Source organism: Rhinoraja longicauda, chromosome 33 (assembly GCF_053455715.1).
Source record: "Rhinoraja longicauda isolate Sanriku21f chromosome 33, sRhiLon1.1, whole genome shotgun sequence".
NCBI classification, from domain to species: domain Eukaryota; kingdom Metazoa; phylum Chordata; class Chondrichthyes; order Rajiformes; family Arhynchobatidae; genus Rhinoraja; species Rhinoraja longicauda.
In genome coordinates, this window is record NC_135985.1 from 19,401,044 (window position 1) to 19,421,831 (window position 20,788).

Genomic DNA, 20,788 nt, shown 5'->3' on the forward strand with positions numbered 1-20,788 from the left:
CTCCCTGCACATTAGGGGCAATTTTCAGAGGCCAATTAACCTACAAACCTGCACTTCTTTGGGCTGTAGGAGGAAACATACGGTCACAGGAAGAATGTGCAAACTCCACGCAGACAGCGCCTGGGGTGAGGATCGAACCCAGGTTTCTAGCGCTGAGAGGCAACGGCTCTACTAACTTGGCCACTGTGCTGCCCAGTGACTTCAGCTAGGCCTCAATTATCATATCATATCATATATATACAGCCGGAAACAGGCCTTTTCGGCCCATCAAGTCCGTGCGGCCCAGCGATCCCCGCACATTAACACTATCCTACACCCACTAGGGACAATTTTTACATTTACCCAGCCAATTAACCTACATACCTGTACGTCTTTGGAGTGTGGGAGGAAACCGAAGATCTCGGAGAAAACCCACGCAGGTCACGGGGAGAACGTACAAACTCCTTACAGTGCAGCACCCGTAGTCAGGATCGAACCTGAGTCTCCGGCGCTGCATTCGCTGTAAAGCAGCAACTCTACCGCTGAGCTACCGTGCAGTTTAAGGCAACAAGTAGAAATAAACAGCCCCCAAAAACTTTTAAAACCACACCCCACAAACACCAATCCCAGCTACTGATGGTCCTAACACTCAAAACCAGTCACAAAAATTGTATATAAAAAAGGATTTATTGAAACTGTTGAATGACAAAAAAAAAACAGACACAAAACTAAAAGTTTGGCTTCGCTGAGAAAAAAACAAAACTGCGGCAATCTTTTGTACAGATGAAATATTGACTAGGAATATAGTCACCCCGGATATGAAAGTAAAAGTCTGTACATTCACTGGCATTTCTTTTTCCCACCCCTAGTCAACTTCACTGACTTCACCAAGATAAGAAAATACAATTCTGCATTAATATTATGCCCTCAAATGTATGAAAACATGCCCATTCAACACTACATGCTATAATTATTCCTGCATAAGGATGCTTGTAAAAAAATTCATCAAAGGGTACAGCACAAGGGGGGAAAAATAAATTGCAGAGTTTCTTCTCTACGGAATTCAGATTATATATTACAGACCAAAAAGTAGCACAGGGTGCTGGAAAACCAGGGTTCAAACGTAGTTTTGTTTTATTACAACGTGTATTACACTACCAACCGATCAATTAGGACTACAAGTTAAATGGGTGCCATTTTCAGAAGTGCAGGCTGTAAACAGGGAAGGAAGTCGGGGTAATGAACGTGAGCTTTGGTCACTATTTACAGAAAACATCTCTCACAGCTACAAGAGCCAGGGGGAAATGACGGCTGGGGAAGGATGATTGGGATAGTTTTAAAAAAAAAGTTGAGCATCACTTTCCAAAATTGGCAACCATTTTCTGCACAATACAAACTTTTTTTTTTGTTTCTAATTATGCCATTTGGTATTTGTTGCTGTGGATATGATTTGTGATATAGTTTAAAACGGCTGCTTGGGCCGAACATAATAACAAAACAAAAAAAAAAAGAGACAATATTATTTAAGATTTGGGGCCTTACCCATATTTGCATGAGGGGCATATCGACCAAATTCACAACACCCAGTGGGGAACCAGAACAGGAGATTTTCAGAGCAGAAGGAATGGGAGCTTTCCTCCCACAATCATCATTCCCACAGCAACAATAGGACGAGGTTCGGAAAAGGGAGAAAACAGGTAAAACGGAGGTTAACGCTGGAAATTTAATCTTCTTCCTCGCCTTCATCTTCAGGTTCTCGTTTCCTCTTCTGGCCTTTGACTTCTTTGGGGGGGGGGGGGGGGGGGGGGGATTCAAAGGGAAAAGGAACGTTAGAGTAAAGAATGGCAAAAGTCACACATTAAAAACAGCCCAGAATTGCTATAACTTCTGAACCGTCTGAAGTACTGAGCAGCCTGCTGGTTCTTAAAAGCAATTCTCAGTCTATGTGTTTCCTCTCAGGAAATAAAAAGGTTTAATCTATGGAAGGTACAGCACGGGAAGCCACCATTCAAATGCTCACTGTCAAGCCAAGCCCCTGCTCCCCCACACAAACAACACTGCCAGGATTGATCCCATTCTGCATCAATTGATCCCACTCTGATCCCACCTGTGCTACCAGCTCTCAGCTAACATTTTCATTTGACACCCCCAAACTCTAAACATCTTCCATCTCCTGGTAGAGGAACACACCAAATTTCCACCAACCTCTGCATATTGTCTCCCACGATGGTTTTGACTCAAGCTTTATTATTTTTGCCTGTTTGGCTCCATGACAAATGCTGTTTCGTTCTTTTGTCAGGCTCTTAAAGGTGGGGCAATGTGTTTAAACTTGGGATCTTTACCTGGGTTTACTTTCCTCAAAAGTCAAAATCAAATCTAATATGTTTCCATATTCCTCCATGTTCTTGATGTCCTACCAAAGAACAGTTCTTTCTGACTGCAGTTATCAACTTCTCATCACATTAAAGGCTTCAGTTACACCAACCCAACAATCATCATCTTTCATAGAGTAGAAACGTTTTCCAACGTGCAGGACAATTTCTGGGCTATTGCATCCCCTTGGGATTCCTGTAAGCCCTTGCCAAATATACTTAACAGAATGCAACCCTTTTGCACATCCGTTTTAAGCAAAATTTTAATCAGCAAAAAGGTTGTTGTGATCAACTCATTGCATTCTGGCACAGTGAATTTTTACGGGCAGAGAGCGTGTACTATTCGTAAAGCAAACACCTGATTCTTAATCAAGAGCACATGGTGTTAGAACTAAATGTTTGAATATTTGAAAACTTGGAATGCTTGCAAAGAGAGGAATACTATGGATTCCTTCAGTTGTTAACTACCCTGTTCTGTATTTCCTATGTATATATCACCTGAAGTACCAAGTTCTCCTCAACCCCTTTGCCTCCTACTCTATTCTGCCAAGCTTTTGTCGAAACTGCAGTGGGGACAGCCATTTGGACGACTTAACCAAACGGGATTTTTGAGGATTGGTGTTAAACTTGGTGTGCTGAAGTGTCCGTTTCTTTGCTTTTTATGACTCTACGTCAATTCTTGGTCTAGAGATGCTGCCGTTGGGAAGCCCAGATAGAGGCCCTGTACGCACCTGTTTGTTCTTCCTCTTCCTCCTCTTCATCTAATTCACTTTCGTTGAAGTCCTCTTCGTCCTCGTCCTACAAATGTCAGAAGAAAGCTTACCTGTTAGCACTAAATAAATCTCAACCCGAATCAATGTCAAGTGAAATTCTCATCTTCAAGACACAGCTTTAAGACACTACATTTCTGGCCACTACCCAATAACTTAGCAAATATCCCAAGGTGATTCACACGAGTGTTGCCAAACAAAATTTACCATTGTATGGGATAGGCAAGGAAAAGGCTGATCAGAGGCAGGGTAATAAATGACCATCTTAAAGGGAGGAACACAGACTGGAAGGTCTATGTTCCTGAGAAAGTCCAATACCCAACAGCCAAGCACATATCCAACAATGCCGACCTTGGCAAAAGGAACTGGTCTCTATTAGGAATTCATCTGCCTGCTTCAACAGTTCAGGCAGACACCAGGATATCTAGTGCACCAGTTAAAGCAGCAAACACACCCACACACAAGGCAGGCCTAGATAGTGGATGTGGGGAGGATGTTTCCAGTATTGCCTCAGAATAAAAGGACATACCTTGAGAGCTGAGATGTCGAGGAATTTATTTAGCCTGAGGGGGGTGAATCATTGCCACTGACGGCTGTGGAGACCAAGTCCTTGGATATTTTTAAAGTGAAGATTGATGGGTTCTTCATTGGTAGAGGTGTCAAAGGTTATGGGGAGAAGGCAGGAGAACGGAGTTGAGGGGAAAATTAAATCAGCCACGATTGAATGTCAGAGCTGACTCGATCAGCCAAAAAGGCCTAACTTTGCGTCTATGTGTCTTGACACTCCTGCCTACATACAAAATTGCAATGACGATGGATTAGTTCATTGCACCCGAGCAATTTTGAGATGTTTGAAAGATATATTAAGAAAATATAAATACTAGTACTTTTCCATGGGACTCCCGAGAACCATTATAACTGTTCAAAGAAATAATTTGAAGGATTCCTTCAAATCACAGAAGACCCTACAGGGCATATTCCTAACCACAAAGGAGTTGCTTTGCAGTTGTACCTGATCTGGCCAGGACTTGTACACCCCCAGTGGAGACTACTCCTGCATTGGTGGCTGTACCTTCGGGTGCCCTGAACTTTGGCATTGCCTCCACTGAACGTCTCTCTTCAAACTTATCTCTCCTTGTACTATTAGCCCCAAAGTTTCCTTGCAGTTCAGCATTCAATTTATTTGATAATGTTCCTCTGAAGATCGTTGGTGTATCTTGTGATTAAAGTGCTTCATAAACAAAGCTCATAACATGGAGAATGTACACACTTAGCAGGCACAATCACATCAGCTGCGCTAGGTTTGAAAAGTCAATGTCTCATTCCACCACTTTCATTAAATTAAATGCCCACTTGTATAGAGAAAACAGAGAAAACAGAGAAAAGTCATTCATCTCTCCGCTGGCCCTGAAGTATAATCCGACAGCCTCAAGCATTGCTAGTCCAAGATTCACACTATCCAAAAAGAGATAATCTGATGCGTGGCATGCATTTAGAATAAACCATCAAACAAATATATTTGACACACTGTGGCGCAGTGGAGTTGCTGCTGTCTCAATGCTAGAGACCTGGGTTGTTTGATCCTGACTACGGATGGCGTCTGTGTGGAGTTTGTGCGTTCTCTGTGACCGAGTGGGTTTTCTCCAGGTGCTCCGGTTTCCACTCACACTCCAAAGATGTGCAGCTTTGTCGGTTAATTGGCTGATGTAAATTGTCCCTAGCGTGCAGGATAGAACTCGTGTATGGGGGATCGCTGGTTGGCGAGGACTTGGTGGGTCAATGGGCCTGTTTCCACGCTGTATCTCTAAACTAAACCAAAATGTCGCAACTTAGCGTGTGATATTTGATCTTTTTTGCAGCCTCTCCACATGGGGTTCAGCAACTGAGTGCACCTTTCACAGCGTGACAAAGCACAAGCTACTTCAAAAAGAGACCACGAGAGAAAAAAAAACAAAGGATGGGATGAAGCATGACAGCCTAGTTGAAAAGACTTGGTTTGGGTCAAAATCACAACTGAATTTGAATGGGACAGGTAACATAGTGAAAAATTGCAGCTTTAATGGAGTAATAACGTTTCAAGTAAAAAATGCTTTGCCTTCCTAACCTGCTCATAGTCCGTGCAGAGAAATGCACTGTCATTTTATGTGAATCGTTTCACAGGGTCAGGTCTTAAAAACCATTTAATCTGGGATCTTGCCTGCCAGCTTGATTGACTGGTCGAAATCCCTCAGCACCGAGGCTATTCAATGACATGGTGCTAAGGGATTGTCTCCAGTCAATCAAGGAGGCAGGCAAGATCCCAGTTTAAATGCCTTATCTACACAGGCAACATGCACTCAGTACTGCCCTGTACATAAAATTATAAGGGGATAGATAGGGTAGACAGTCAGAACCTTCTCCCAGGATGGAAATATCCAACACAAGGCATAGATAAAAGGTGAAAGGGAGAGTTTAATGGAGATGTGTGGGGCTTTCATTTTTACAGAGAGTGGTGGGTGCCCGGAACACACTGCTAAGGGTGGTGGTGGAGGCAGACAGGATAGTGGCATTTAAGAGGCTTTTAGATAGTCCATGAAAGTACAGGGAAGAGAAGGATATGAATCATATACAGAGTCTCATGCCCAGAGTAGGTGAATCGAGGACCAGAGGACATAGGTTCAAGGTGAAGGGGAAAAGATTTAATATGAATCTGAGGGGTAACTTTTTCCACACAAAGGGTGGTGGGTGTATGGAATAAGCTGCCAGAGGAGGTAGTTGAGGCTGGGACTATCCAAACATTTAAGAAACAGTTAGATAGGTATATGAATAGGGCAGGTTTGGAGGGATGTGGACCAAACGCAGGCAGGTGGGACTAGTGTAGTTGGAACATGTTGGGCCTAAGGGCCTGTTTCCTCACTGTATCACCATAATTCTATGACTATGAGATGAGACTTAACTTGGTATCATGTTGGGCACAAATATAGTTCCTGTGCTGCACTAACACTATATTTGTGCCCAACATAATCCAAGTTAAGTCTCATCTCATAGAGTCATAGAATTATGGTGATACAGTGTGGAAACAAGCCCTTAGGCCCAACTTGCCCACACCTTAGGCCCAACATGTCCCAGCTACACTGTTCTACAGAATGTACCAAGAACTTTGGAACGGTCTTTTCTCGTGAATTAGGCAGGTATTAGTGGCTCTGCTGTAAACCATACCTCATCCTCTACGCTGACAACTTCCTCCTCCTCTTCATCCTCTTCCTCCTCCTCATCCTCCTCCTCCTCCTCCTCCTCCTCCTCCCCTTCTTCATCTTCGTCCTCTTCACACTGAACTGCCTCAGCCTTCTCTTCCTCGTCAACATCTGCACAGCAAAAGTAAAAAACAAAACAAAATGGCAATTCAATTAATGCAATGCAAGAAAAGGAAACCCATGGCATCGAAATTATGACGTTGATGAAATGGTCACAATGGCATCCAAATGCCCTGAGAGCTTGGACAAGGGGGCAGTGTGGTGCGGCGGTAGAACTGCTGCCTATCTGCGCCAGAGACTGGGCTTATTCTTGACTGCGGGTGCTGTCAGTGTGGAATTTGTACGTTCTCCCTGTTACCTCATAGAGTCATAGAGATAGTGTGGAAACAGGCCCTTCGGCCCAACTTGCCCACACCGGCAAACATGTCCCAGATACACTAGTCCCACCTGCCTGCGTTTGTCCATATCCCTCCAAACCTGTCCTATCCATGTACCTGTCTAACTGTTTCTTAAATGTTGGGAGTGACCCAGCCTCAACTACCTCCTCTGGCAGCTTGTTTCATGCACCCACCACCATTTGTGTGAAAAAGTTACCCTTCAGATTCCTATTAAATCTGTTCCCCTTCATCTTAAACCTATGTTTTCTGGCCCTTGATTCACCAACTCTGGGCAAGAGACTGTGCATCTATCCCAAAATGCTGGAGTAACTCAGCAGGTCAGGCAGCATCTAGGAGAGAGGGAATGGCGTGGGTTTTCTCCGGTTTCCTCCCATATCAGGGCGGCACGGTAGCGCAGCGGTAGAGTTGCTGCTTTACAGCGAATGCAGCGCCGGAGACTCAGGTTCGATCCTGACTACGGGTGCTGCACTGTAATGAGTTTGTACGTTCTCCCCGTGACCTGCGTGGGTTTTCTCCGAGATCTTCGGTTTCCTCCCACACTCCAAAGACGTACAGGTATGTAGGTTAATTGGCTGGGTAAATGTAAAAATTGTCCCTAGTGGGTGTAGGATAGTGTTAATGTACGGGGATCGCTGGGCGGCACGGACTTGGAGGGCCGAAAAGGCCTGTTTCCGGCTGTATATATATGATGATATGATGATGATCCCAAAGACGCATAGGTTTGTAGGTTAATTGGACTCTGTAAATCACCCCTAGAGTGCATTTTGCGGGTGGGATATAACATGGAACTAGTGCGCAGGAGATGAATGGACAGCATGGACTCAGTGGGCCGAAGTGCCCGTTTCCACACGGCATCTCTGAATCAAACTAAATGTAAATCAGACAGATGAACCATTCAGTGATCGTAAGGCACTGGGGTGTACTACATTCTTAAATCTAGGTCAAACAGCTGCCTCTCCAGACTCTGTAATGTCACAATGAATTATGGATAAAGGCCCCAAAGAAAATGGCTGAAAAGAGGCAGGATAGAAGGCAGGCAAACTAAAACCACCTTATTATGTGACGGTTCTCTTTCCCATCTCCCCTCCCCCAAAATGTCACCATCGCTTAAACCACGTAGGCATCAGAATGCAACTGAAACACTTAGACAATGTGACAGTGCAGAAGGCAGAGCAAGCTCGTACACCCCCCCTCCCCCCTTTTCCACTAAGCAACATTTGAGGTAAATTACAAACCCTGCAAAAGACAAATGTTGTAGGAATATATTTGCAACAAATGTCCAGAGGCCCGCTTAATTCATCATGAAATTTTAATTGACGATCTGGAGCAGCACCTTCCCCAACCCAACCACAAACCCACCCGTTACATCAATGTACTGGTACGAACAATTGTTAAAGACTGCCGTTTGTGGGTTGTTTGCTTCCGTTGGTATTACTTGCTATAAGTCGCAATATGACTGAAGACCGAAGGATGAATTTGTGTATGAAACTGCATCCTGCAATCCAGTCTCTCCTGGCAGCTTCCACCAGGTACAGAGCTGCCAGAGGAGGTAGTTGAGGCAGGGACTATCAGTGTTTAAAAAACTATTTGGACAGCTAAATGTTCAGAAGGACAGGGGCCAAACACAGGGATCACGTGGGTGCATATTGGTCGGCATGGGTGAGTTGGGCCAAAGGGCCTGTTTCCATGCTGTACGAGATAGCCCTGGACTGGACTGCTGTTTCCACTTTAACTGAACTAAAATCTTGCTGGATCAATATCCTGGACATCTCCATCCCAATGGGCAACACAGCATAGTTCATAGAGCCGCTATCTCACAACACCCGTGACCTGGGTTCAATCCTGACCCCTGCTGCTACCCGTGTGGAGTTTGCATGGGACTCCTCCTCCTGTTTCTTATGGGTGCTCTGGCCTGGTTTCCCCCGACATCTCAAGGGATGTGCGGGTTTGTAGGTTCATTGGGAATTGCCTCTCATGTGTCTGGAAGGAGTTGAGGTGAATATAGGGAGAATAAAGTGGGGAAGAGTACAACATGAATGTGAATGATTCTCAGCAGGGACTCAGTTGACAGAAAAGCTGTCTTGATGATGCCTGACTCGATGGTGCACAAAAAGGCTTCACACCAGTTCAAGCCCTCCACAACATTGAAGGAAATAAATGCTGCTGCTGCCAATTGTGGCTTCTTCCCATGGATGAATGAATAAATAGAAGCAAAGAAAAAAATAGCAATAAAAATAAATAGCAATAAAAATAGCATGTATTAACAACGAATGCAGATTAATTGTAAAGTGCATTTGTACTCTCTGAAAAACTTGAGCAAGGCTTTGCCAATATTGTACAACGACTGGTCTTGCAGCTAAATATTTTAGGGACAATTTTTTTTTTTTAAACAATCAAAGCCAGAATTTTCTGACAGTCAAACTAATTAGTGCTTAGTTTGGGAAATATCTGTCCAGTTTTCACATAGCTACACTGATACTATCCCCCACAGCCATCGACCAATTCAAAAGATATCTTAAGAGCTTGCAGAGCAGAATATATAAACTGTAGATACCCACAGTCTTGCCACTGGTCCAGTGATCAATTCACAGGCTCAGGGAACTGTGTAAGAGCATGACAGACCACTGCATCTCAACAACTGTAAGAACCACTCCCAGTCTGACCTGTGCCTCCTCCAGTGCCATAGTGAGGCCCACCGGAAATTGGAGGAATAGCACCTCATATTTCGCCTGGGCAGCTTGCAGCCCAGCGGTATGAACATTGACTTCTCCAACTTTAGATAGTTCCTCTGTCCCCCTCCCCCTTCCCAGTTCTCACTCTATCTTCCCATCTCCATCTATATCCTTCCTTTGTCCCGCCCCCCCTGACATCAGTCTGAAGAAGGGTCTCGACCCGAAACGTCACCCATGCCTTCTATCCTGAGATGCTGCCTGACCTGCTGAGTTACGCCAGCATTTTGTGAATAAACACCTTCGATTTGTACCAGCATCTTTAGTTATTTTCCTACACTGTAAATTTAACGATCACCTAGTTTTGTGTATGTTTTTCTAGGTTACTAAGATCACAATAAAACAAGTATTGAAAACACATCTGATCTGGAAGTAATTAAAAAGTCATATGCTCATTCTTTCTTCAAAGTCTAGAAATAAACACTACAAACACCTAGAAAAAAAAACTTTTTCTAAAAGCGACACAGAGTACTTTGATCAAGTGGGTTCTGATGTGGTTACATGCCAGACCACACACATAATCCTCGATATTATAAACCCAGGACAATTACATTTTTATGAATAAGACGTACAGCGCTGGCAGCGCCTGAGACCCGGGTTTGACCCTGACTACGGGTGCTGTCTGTATGGAGTTTGTACGTTCACCCCGTGGGGTTTCTCAGAAATCGTTTTCCTCCCACACTTCAAAGATGTATGGTTATGTAGGTATATTCACAAAATGCTGGAGTAACTCAGCAGGTCAGGCAGCAACTCGGGAGAGAAGGAATGGGTGACGTTTCGGGTTGAGACCCTTCTTCAGACTGAAGACCTGCTGAGTTACTCCAGCATTTTGTGATTAAATCGATTTGTACCAGCATCTGCAGTTATTTTCGTATACTGGTTATGTAGGTAAATTGGCTTGGTAAATGTAAAAATTGTCCCCAGTGTGTGTAGGATAGTGTCAATGTGTGGGGATCGCTGGTCGGCGTAGACCCAGTGGGCAGTAGGGCCTGTTTCCACGCTGTATCTAAACTAGACAGCAATATTCTTGTTTTACAGAATTGCGATTACATGCACATAAAGTGAAGATGCAAACTTGTATATGGGGTGAACACTTTATAGAAGAGGCAGGCAAGCATCCTAAATACAAACTAAACCAGCTGGCCCAGGGGAGAATGCATACGAAAGTCAGTTCTACATAGCTACAAAGCAAAGTCTGAAGAAGGGTCTCGACCCGAAACGTCACCCATTCCTTCTCTCCTGAGATGCTGCCTGACCTGCTGAGTTACTCCAGCATTTTGTGAATAAATACATAGCTAACGTGCTCTGCTGCGCCAAAGAATAGGAGGGACGAGGTGTGGGACAGACAGGCTGCAGTAAACTGTCCTGCACAAGTACTGACTGGCCTCATGAAGGTCGGTGGGTTACGTGGCCGGTTACTCTGACTGTTTGTGCATCTTTAACACCAAAGCACAATTGTCCAGTATTTCCCTAAAAAGGATTCAAACGCAGAACAGAGCAACACGGGAACAGGCCCGACAGTCCAAAGTGTCTGTGCCGAATGTGACACATATCAAAGGTTTTTTTCCACCTGTCCCTGGAGGTGCAGCTGCCGTTGGTCAGGGAAGGGGCTGAGGTGCACGGAGCAGGTGTCCGTCTCACTAAAAGCGCTGCCCGTCTCACTAAAAGCGCCGCCAAGGACAAATCAAATAGCAAGTCTATACCGTCAGGAAGAAACCTGGGGCAAATTTGCAAAGTAACAGATCCGAAAAGGGATGTTGGGAAAATAAAAATCACAACAGTACCATCATCATCCTCTTCCTCGTCGTCTATCCCTTCCAAATAGGCCTCGGTGTCCGAGTCGGGAGCCTCCTTATCCTCACGGTCGTATCCATCGAGGTAAGTCAGCTGCGGGAGAAACCTGAAGACGTTTTCTCTGTAGTCGTTTAGATTTGTTACTTCGCAATTGAAAAGGTCTAGACTCCGGAGGCTATCCAACTTTTTCTGCAACAGAAGTGGGGTGAAAAAATACAAAGCCTGAGGGTTAAATGTGGATCAGACACAATACAAATGCTCCAAAACTCACTCCACAATCAGCATTGCCAAAATCGTTTTAGATGCACCTCATAAACCCCGCTATTTTCATGTCCCATTATCACAATCTATGCAAGGGAAATGGATATATTTTTTTAAACTGCTGGAGGAACTCAGCAAATCAGGCAGCACCTGAGGAAGGAAATGGCCAGATGATATTTTGGGTCACAACTCTGCTTCAGTCTTGTCCATCTCTCTTCATAGATGTTGCCTAACCCAATGAAGTACCTCCAGCAGTTTTTTCCCCTTTTCACACAGAGGGTGGTGGGTGTATGGAACGAGCTGCCGGAGGAGGTAGTTGAGGCAGGTACCATTGCAACTTTCAAGAAACATTTAGACAGGTACCTGGATTGGACCGGGTTAAAGAGTTATGGGCCAAACGCAGGCTGGTGGGACTAGTGTAAATGGGACATGTTGGCCGGTGTGAACAAGTTGAGCCTGTTTCCACTCTAAGATTCCAGCATCTGCAGTCTCTTGAAATGGAAAGATAGTTGGAAGCATTAGGAGATTTATTATAGGATCAATTTGTTAACCCTGTTGTGGAAGTTTCTCCAGTGCCTTGAGATTCCAAGCACTACCATTGCACAAGTTGGCCTGTCCACAAGTGAACCTCTGGGCTACACAAAGGTAACACATCTGCCTCTCAGTTGTGGCACAATAGATCAACAATACAGCGAAATAATAAGACAAAAAGATAGATGCCAAAATGTCCATATATAAAGAAAATTACTAATGACATTTTAGCAGGTTTATTTGATTTTCATGAAAAGGACTCACATTTTTTAAACATACAATACCTCTGGGAAATGTTCTTTAACCTTTCCAAAGCAAGCATTTATTAAGACTCTAATCAAAGGAGATTAAGTTTCCTCCTTTCCCTCTTTTGTGTTGGCAAAAACTTGTCATTATATACCATTTGATTAAAAACTTGCCCAATAATTTTAAATAAACCATTAAAAAGGTGGAACTTTACACACCATGTTCTCCTTAGAGAAGCAACAGTAAGGATGAGAGACTGGAAACAAAACAGTCTTTACCAGGTGAGGGTTTATTGTGAAGGAGCTTCCACACATACAACAGAACATGCAAAAAGCGAGCTTCAGATTTAGGGCTACTCACCAGAGGTTCTATTGTGCCGAGATCTTTTATTTTGTTTCCGCTGAGGTTGAGATGTGTGAGATTCGGACATTTTTCTGCCAACACTTCTAGACCTCCCGAGATTCTGTTATCGCTTAGTTCGAGCTAGGCACAGAACAGGAACAGCGAACCATTAATTCAAACCAGAATCTAATGAAGCAAAACTGAGTGCCTGGAGTAAAGGGAATGCAGCCCATGGATCTCACTTGAGGGACAATGGATTTCAAGAATTCAACGCAAACTCTCCATTGCATCGCTCCATGCATGGGAGACAGAACAGACCATTCATTGCCAAAACAATAGACAATAGGTGCAGGAGGAGGCCATTCGCCCCTTCAAGCCAGCACCACCATTCAATGTGATCATGGCTGACCATTCTCAATGATCCCGTACCCCGTTCCTGCCTTCTCCTCATATCCCGACTCCGCTATCCTTAAGAGCTCTATCTAGCTCTCTCTTGAATGCATTCAGAGAATTGGCCTCCACTGCCTTCTGAAGCAGAGAATTCCACAGATTCACAACTCTTTGACTGAAAAAGTTTTTCCTCATCTCCGTTCTAAATGGCCTACCTCTTATTCTTAAACTGTGGCCCCTTGTTCTGGACACCCCCAACATTGGGAACATGTTTCCTGCCTCTAACGTGTCCAACCCCTTAATAATCTTATACGTTTCGATAAGATCCCCTCTCATCCTTCTAAAACAAAGTCCAATTCAGCATTACAGAGACTAAATGGAGGTGGAGAGAAACAAGACTACAATTATGACACCTGCTGTATTTAAAGAAATACAATGCGTTCGAAGAAGGGTCTTGACCCAAAACGCCACCCATTCCTTCTATCCAGAGATGCAGTGTCCCGCCCGCTAAGTTACTGCAGGACCCAAGTGTTGGGGGAACTTGGGAGCTTTGAGATAAGTGAAAAATGAAACCAGTTTACACTGTAGGAAGTGGACAGATTCTACCTTATGGAAAACAATAGTTGAAATGCACCGCGGCTGATACATCTCTAAAGAGCCAGCAAGAACTTCAGGCCATATGCCTCCTACACCAATAAGACAATGCAGTGCTTTAATGGGCACAAATCAATATTGGTCACCATCATTTTTCGGCAAGTGACAATTTAAAGCTAAAGAATCACTTCTAAAGAATTCAAGTCTGCGTGTGAAGAGAGCTTCAAGGACAGTGATGAGACGACAAGGGGATATTTTACACAGGAAAATTGCAGAGAAGTTTATTTGTAAAGTGCAAAGTGCGATGTCAAGGTGGCTCTTACTTTAAATTTGGTTCCCCTAGCACCACCCGTGGAGTTGCATACTTTATTCAGACACCAGCCAATTGAAACGTGTAACCCAGGGGTCCCAGAAGCAGCCAGCAGCATTTTACCCACCTTCTTTAGTTTGTTTAACTTTGGTAGGTTTGCGACCGACAATAATCCTACGTTGATCGTGCTAAGGAATTCCAATTCTTCAAACTCATCCGAGAGGCCCTCGATTCTGCCTTCAATCGAACGACAGTTGTCGAGAACGAGCTCTTTCACCTGGGGAGGCAGATGCGAAACAAAGTTAGGCTGGGGAACGGGTCCTGCACGCAGGTGCCGGTACAGCGCAGCGCAAGAGGCAGGGCGTGGCTGTGAGCGTTCCCCTGAGTGGACATCTTCACACAGCACACAACTCAAGAGACCAGCAACCACACTTTTCCAGACCTCTTGTAAACCCCACGGGTCACAGAGACACCAGAAGATTTCAATAATGGGATACTTGTTTACTTGTGCCACAATAAACTTTGACTTAATTGAAAGATGATATAACCATGATCCAAGTCAGAGGAGACAGACCAATTAGGAGAGTAATGCACCTTGAAGCCTTATACACAAAACATCCAGGTTCAGGTAACACAGCAGAGGTAAGCAGTAGGAAGTACTACAGATTCAGCCACTCATTGTCCCCACTCTCAGCGATGCAAATAGTTTTAATCCAAGACCATCAGAAGGCAGGAGACTGAGACTAAAGACAAATTCAAAAAGTGAATTATAAATGTGGGCACAAGATGCTGGTTTACAAAACAAAGGCAAAGTGCTGGAGTAACCCGGCAGGTCATGCAGCATCTCTGGAGAACATGGGACAGGCAACGTTTCGGGACAAGACTCTTCTTCAGACTGATTATGGTGGATCCCAAACAGAAACATCACCTATCCACGTTCCTCCAGAGATGCTGCCTGACCCGCTGAGTTGCTCCAGCGACGTGTCCTTTTTTATTGTGGAGGATGAGATGGGCATAATTGACAATTCTTTGCTGAATCTGAAGATGCAATCGACAGCATCTAAACTGACAGCAGCATCTCAGCACCCTTTTCTCATTGCCAGTCAAAATCCCCAAATTCCACCAATTCTGCAAAGTCCCACGACCATCAGCTGATGAACCCCACCCAGTGCCACACACAGACCAGAGGCTCACTCACCCTGAACCAGACTGAACACAAAAACAAAGTGCTGGAAATGCACAGCAGGTCAGGCAGCACCTGGGGAGCTGGAACTGAGATTGAAGAAACCTGTATTTACCGCATTTTCTCTCTCTCCAGATTTCCAGGTTTTGATACAGAAGGCATTTATTATTTATTAAGCTCTTGTAAAGAAAATCATAACACAAAAACTCAGATTTACACCCACAGAAGCCCTTTGAACACCAACAACTACAAACCCAAGCAATTTCTAAACTTCAGTGCTACTTTTACATCAAAAGCAGCCACAACAATGGCACCTAAACCCACGGATGTTAAGCTCTCCAAAATCCAGTTCAACAATAAATAATCCATTCACTCAGTCCATGGATCAATAACTTAAGTTGCATTTGAAGGGACGCTGATGATTTGCTCAATATTTGTTTGTTAGTGACATGGAGGTTAACAGCACTGTCCAAGGGGTGGTGAAGGGAGGTACTCTCAATAATTAAAGCATCAGATAAGCACTGGAATTTCTAAGTCATTGAAGACTATGGAACAAGTGCCAAAATAAAATGGGATTAGTTAGTATACGTGGGTTCTGGATGGTTGGCATGGGATGGATGGATGCTGTGTTACTCCATTATCCAACATGGGAGACCAGTCTAGACGTGTACATGGGGGGGGGGGGGGGGGGGGGGGGAAGAGAAACGGGTGTGGAGAGATCTCAACACAGGGGCAAGGGGGAGTGGGGAAGAGAAGTAGCAGAAAGCACAGAACAGTGTGGTCATTGAAAGAATTGGCAAGAGCACAAGGACTGGTCAAAGAGAGTCCAGAGGGAGAGAAGAGGACTTTGCAATAAGCAAAGCTATGCGGAGAATGGGAAACCTAGTAATGTTGCGTGGGGGAGAAAGCAAAAAGCAGCATCAAAAATATTGTTTGTAAGGAGAACATCACAGGTATGCTGAGGTCAGGTGCCCATGTTTGCAACCAATCCATACAGTTTGGTGCCAAAACTGGGGTGGAAGCAGCCAGACTTGGAGGGCCGAAAAGGCCTGTTTCCGGCTGTATATATATGATATGATATGATATGATATTAGAAGAAGCGGTGTACAGAGAGGGGAGATCTCTTTGACAGGGGAGGGGGGGTAAAGAGAAGGGATAAGAGTGCACACAAGAACAGCCAGGCAAAAATTAGGAAAAGCACAAGGCTAGGCCCAAAGCGTGCCAATTCTCTTTTTTTTTGTGTTTCGTAGCTGAGTTTTGCACTGCCTTGCGTGATGTGGATTGATTGTACATCGAATAAACTGCAGCCACTGATGGCACACAACCATAAACAACTGCATTTTATTAGGTCACTTTCTATTGCAAACAGGGTTTGTGCATGGAAATCTTTACTCCACTTTACATAGTCTATAAAAGAGCTAATGACCCCAATCAGTGTGTCCATTCTCTCTGCTCCTTTGTATTTAAAAATGAGAAAACCCACAATACTTATGTTCACCTCGAAGGTATTAACTAGATTTCAAGCCAGAGACTTCAACAGTATGAATATGATCAGTCCGAAGAAGGGCCTCGACCTGAATCGTCACCCATTCCTTCTCTCCAGAGACGTTGCCGGTCCCACTAGGTTACTCCAGCATTTTGTGTCCATCTCCGGTATGAATATTGATGTCTAATTTCAGGTAACCCTTGGATTCCCTCTCTCTTCCCCCCCTCCCCCCCATCCTGCTAGTTTCACTGTTCATATCCCTTCGTTATCACCTCTTCCACAGCCAACAATGGACCATTGCGGGCTGCACCTTTCCTGGGTCATTTGTTCTGTACCTCTTCACCCCTCTGGTTTACCTCTCCCCGACTCTCAGTCTGTAGTTGGTCTTGACCCCAAAAGTTGCCGGTTCCTTTTCTCCCGAGATGCTGCATGACCTGCTGCGTTACTCCAGCATTCTGTATCTATCTTTGGCGTAAACCACCATCCACAGTTCTTTCCTACAAACGTTGGAAATTCATCACCTTGTAAAACTCACCAGTTCCCAAGACAAGTTCAGCTTCAGGTCAGACCAGGAGGAAGCCGAACTTCAGTGCCAGGGCACGCAAGAGAAACAGTCTTACTCATCAAGGTGGAATTTCTGGCCAAACTTGCAAAGTCTTCAAAAACACGGCCATAATTATTAAAGCAACAATTGCGCTTTGCTCTTTTTTAAATGTCACTTCAACCCGCATCCTTTTCTTTCGAAGTTTTGGAAGCCAGGGCTGCATTTCATGGTGCCCTTCACTTTGCTTTTAGGACACACCATGAGTACCACAAAACACCTTTGAAGCAGACACAGCAACCAGCTTATATAGAGCCGTGGCAGTATAAGATCATTGGAGCCACAGGCAGCTGTGGAGGCCCAAGTCAATAGATATCTTTAAGGCAGAGATTGATAGGTACTTGATTAGTATGGGTGTCAAAGGTTATGGGGAGAAGGCAGGAGAATGGGGTTGAGGGAAAGATAGATCAGCCATGATTGAACGGCAGAGTAGACTTGATGGGCCGAGTGGCCTAATTCTGCTCCTAGAGCTTATGAAGTGTGGGGGGGGGGGGGGGGTGAGAGAAGAGGCAGGTACATATGTAACGCTTACTACAGACGGTGCCAATAAATAGAATTAGTCTCACCGGATACTTGATGGTAAACATGGTGATAGTGGGCCGAATAGCCCGTTATTCCAATGTACAACTCCTAATCTGTTCTAGCGACGCGAGGTAAAAATTAAAAAGACCACTAGGAATTCGACTGGGCTTGGATATTTGTGAGCCATATCTCCAAGAGTATAAGAATTGGCAGGATATTCAACCATGAGGGCATCACAAGCTGAACCTTATCCAACATATGTCGTGAAGTGACTGGCCATGGCGTGTCTCCCATTCCCAACCATAATGTCAAATGCAGATTTGACCATCAGGAGATGTGGGACTTGGACCTCAAACTTGATGTCGGTCTGTGCCAAGCAGTGATCAACTGCACCTAATACATACATCCTCTTCTAATACAATTGGTGTAATTTCTATTGCAACAGTCTGTTCGAAACTTCTACTATCGGGCAGACGATACAAGGCCTTCTACGCCCGCACCTCCAGACTCAGGAACAGCTTCATCCCCAGGGCCATAGCTGCTATGAACCGGTCCTGCTGAGCCGGATGGTCACATCGCACAGTGAACCGGCACAGATCTACTTGCATTTTATTCTGTTTTAAAACTGTTCTAATTCGTTTCATTGTGTTGTTTCAATTAATACTGATTAGCTAATTGATTTATTGCATCGTATGGGAGGCGCGTTCCCAATCTCGTTGTACCCTGTACAATGACAACAAAGATATATTGTATTGTGTTGTATACACTATTTCAACTATTCCCAAAAGACATTACCGCCAGCACCCAAATCAACTAGCGAAAGATCAGCTGGGAGTCGGAATTACAGCCTCAATCACAAATGGCAATCGATCCAATGGCTCTGGAAAATACCTCAAAGTCATTGTCCATGTATTCAAACCCTAACAACCTTCAATAATAAGTGAAACACAAAGTGCAGGAGGAACTCAGCGGGTCAGGCAGCATCTGTGGAGGGAATGGACGGACAGGTGATATTTCGGGTCAAGACCCCTTTTCAGACTCAAGCACTGTGTTTTGCTCACGATCACAGTACGTGCAGTTCCTGGTGTCACCCTTCAATAACGCGTAAGTTGTTCTTGCAATTCCGCCACGTTTTCTTTCACTCATCCACCATTGAGCAGCTATGACTTCTGGGAATATCTTTCCAAAGGCTCTCTGTCGTGCTTATTCTTTGCAGACCACCCATATCTAAACTATTTGCCATCCGGCCTTTATGGAGGCCGAGCAATAATTTTATTTGACACATTCTAAAGGTGTGTCATAGTCAGAGCTTGGAAACAGGTCTATCAACCGAAACTGTCCATGCCATCCAAGATACCCCATCTAAGTATGTCCCACTTGGCTGACATCCAGACCCCTCTAAGCCTTTCCAATCCAACATGTACCTTTGAATAGTTTCAATAGGTTGGAAATGCACTTAAAACCTTTGCTATTCTGAAATTATTCATTAATCCTGTCACGTTTCGTCAGTTGAGAGCTCTGTAACTTGGTTAACCAGCGTTGAGATTTTAACCAGAGCAGTCTGGGTCAAGATGACATGCTCAAGCTTTTAGACGTAAAACAATGGTTAAAATACTTCTTCCTCCAGAGCAAATTATATGGCCCTAATTGAAGACTCACACCACAGGCAAACTTTGGGGCTGCAGGGAGAATGGCTCCCTGGAGATAGATTAAAGAACAGGGTTAACAGACCTCATACCCTTAACCCCGTTAGCAGCTGCAGCCAATGGAAATTCAGTCATCGACATCTACAAGTCAACTCTCCGCCAACGGTGCCCACTTGAATGGTCAAGAGGATTATCAAGTTACGCACAGCCATCTCCTGAAAATTCAATGCAGACATTTGCCTTTAACATTGCAGCAAAACAGGCCCTTCCTACCCCAACACAAATATTCACAATTCAAGCTTCTGCCTTCCTCTCCTGCAGTTTACAGGAAGCCTCCATCCAATGGCCGAGACAAGGAGCCCTACTATCTCACACACAATCAAGTGACTGAAGGTGGTTCAAACACAAGCAAGTCAATGGTGCCGGGAATCCGAGCATCCGTGTACACTGGACAGACCACATAGTCAAAATAGATGCCTGGCCCAGTTAACCTGTCTTCCTCCTTTACAGTCTAGTCCAAAATAAAGGTTGACAAAGACAAGACCCCATAATTGCTGGAGTAACTCAGCGGGCTAGGCGGCAGTACTATCTGTCAGTACTGATGAGAGGATGTTGCAGTCAAATGCTGCGGCTGCACTTTGCTGCAGCTCGGCTTCCCCCGTCTTCACCCATCAGCGCTTCTCAGGCTCTCTCCCGGCGCTCCGAGCGTCCCGTCACCTCTCCCCGTTCCTGCGCTCCTCGCTCCTCCAGGCTCGCCGCCCCTGCTCCGCGCCTCGCTTCCTGCAGTTCTTCGGCCCTTCGCCGCTCCTGCTGGCCCTCCAGCCCTTCTCCCCGCTCGCCACCTCCGTCAGCCGGGCTCCGTGTCCACTTGACACCTCGAGGCCTGGGCCGCCGAGCAGAGCCGTGGCCTGGTCCTCCGCCTCGGCTCCCAGCCCAGCTCTCGGTGCTGCTCGGCCTACGCTATTGATCGGCCTCTTCCTCCTCCTCTTCGGGCTCGACACTCCGCTGCTCCTCCTCCTCCACTTCCAAGGCCGTCGAGCCCTTCCTACCTGGGCCCTTCGACCTCACTGCTTCTGCCCCAGCAGACCTCCAGGCCCCTCGGCTTGGGTTCTTCGCCCCGCTCCTCTCCCAGCTCGCTCAACCCCGTCCTTTCCTCCTCCTCTTCTCCCCCAGCCGGCTGCCTCTCTGCCTCCCTTCCCGGCCAAGTTACCCCTTCTCCTGCCGGCTGGCCAGGCAACTTCCCAGCTGCTTCTTGTGCCCGTGGGAGTGGCAGCCCTTCTCCAGGTTCCTCTTCCCCTACAGCACAAAAGTGTGCCTTTTGTGGCGTAAGAACGTACGTGTTGCATGTGTTACTAGTGTATGCCGGAAGATGCCATGTCCTCCAGAAGGCATGAGCGACTC

The 20,788-nt window shown here is 45.3% G+C and overlaps 1 protein-coding gene across 3 annotated transcripts in view; it reads right to left on the reverse strand.

The window, feature by feature from the left end:
* Positions 1 to 647: 647 nt before the first annotated feature.
* anp32a (acidic (leucine-rich) nuclear phosphoprotein 32 family, member A) overlaps positions 648 to 20,788 on the reverse strand; it is a 36,126-nt gene continuing 15,985 nt past the window's right edge. For 2 of the 3 annotated variants that reach the window (XM_078427189.1, XM_078427191.1), the window contains exons 2-7: positions 14,077 to 14,226; positions 12,674 to 12,796; positions 11,266 to 11,464; positions 6,320 to 6,465; positions 3,083 to 3,149; positions 648 to 1,761 (exon numbers count right to left, since the gene is read on the reverse strand). In XM_078427189.1, coding sequence (XP_078283315.1) covers positions 1,703 to 1,761; positions 3,083 to 3,149; positions 6,320 to 6,465; positions 11,266 to 11,464; positions 12,674 to 12,796; positions 14,077 to 14,226 — 744 coding nt within the window. In that variant the 3' untranslated portion in view covers positions 648 to 1,702. The remainder of the gene's footprint in view (positions 1,762 to 3,082; positions 3,150 to 6,319; positions 6,466 to 11,265; positions 11,465 to 12,673; positions 12,797 to 14,076; positions 14,227 to 20,788) is intronic. The other variant, XM_078427190.1, reaches the window with a different exon arrangement.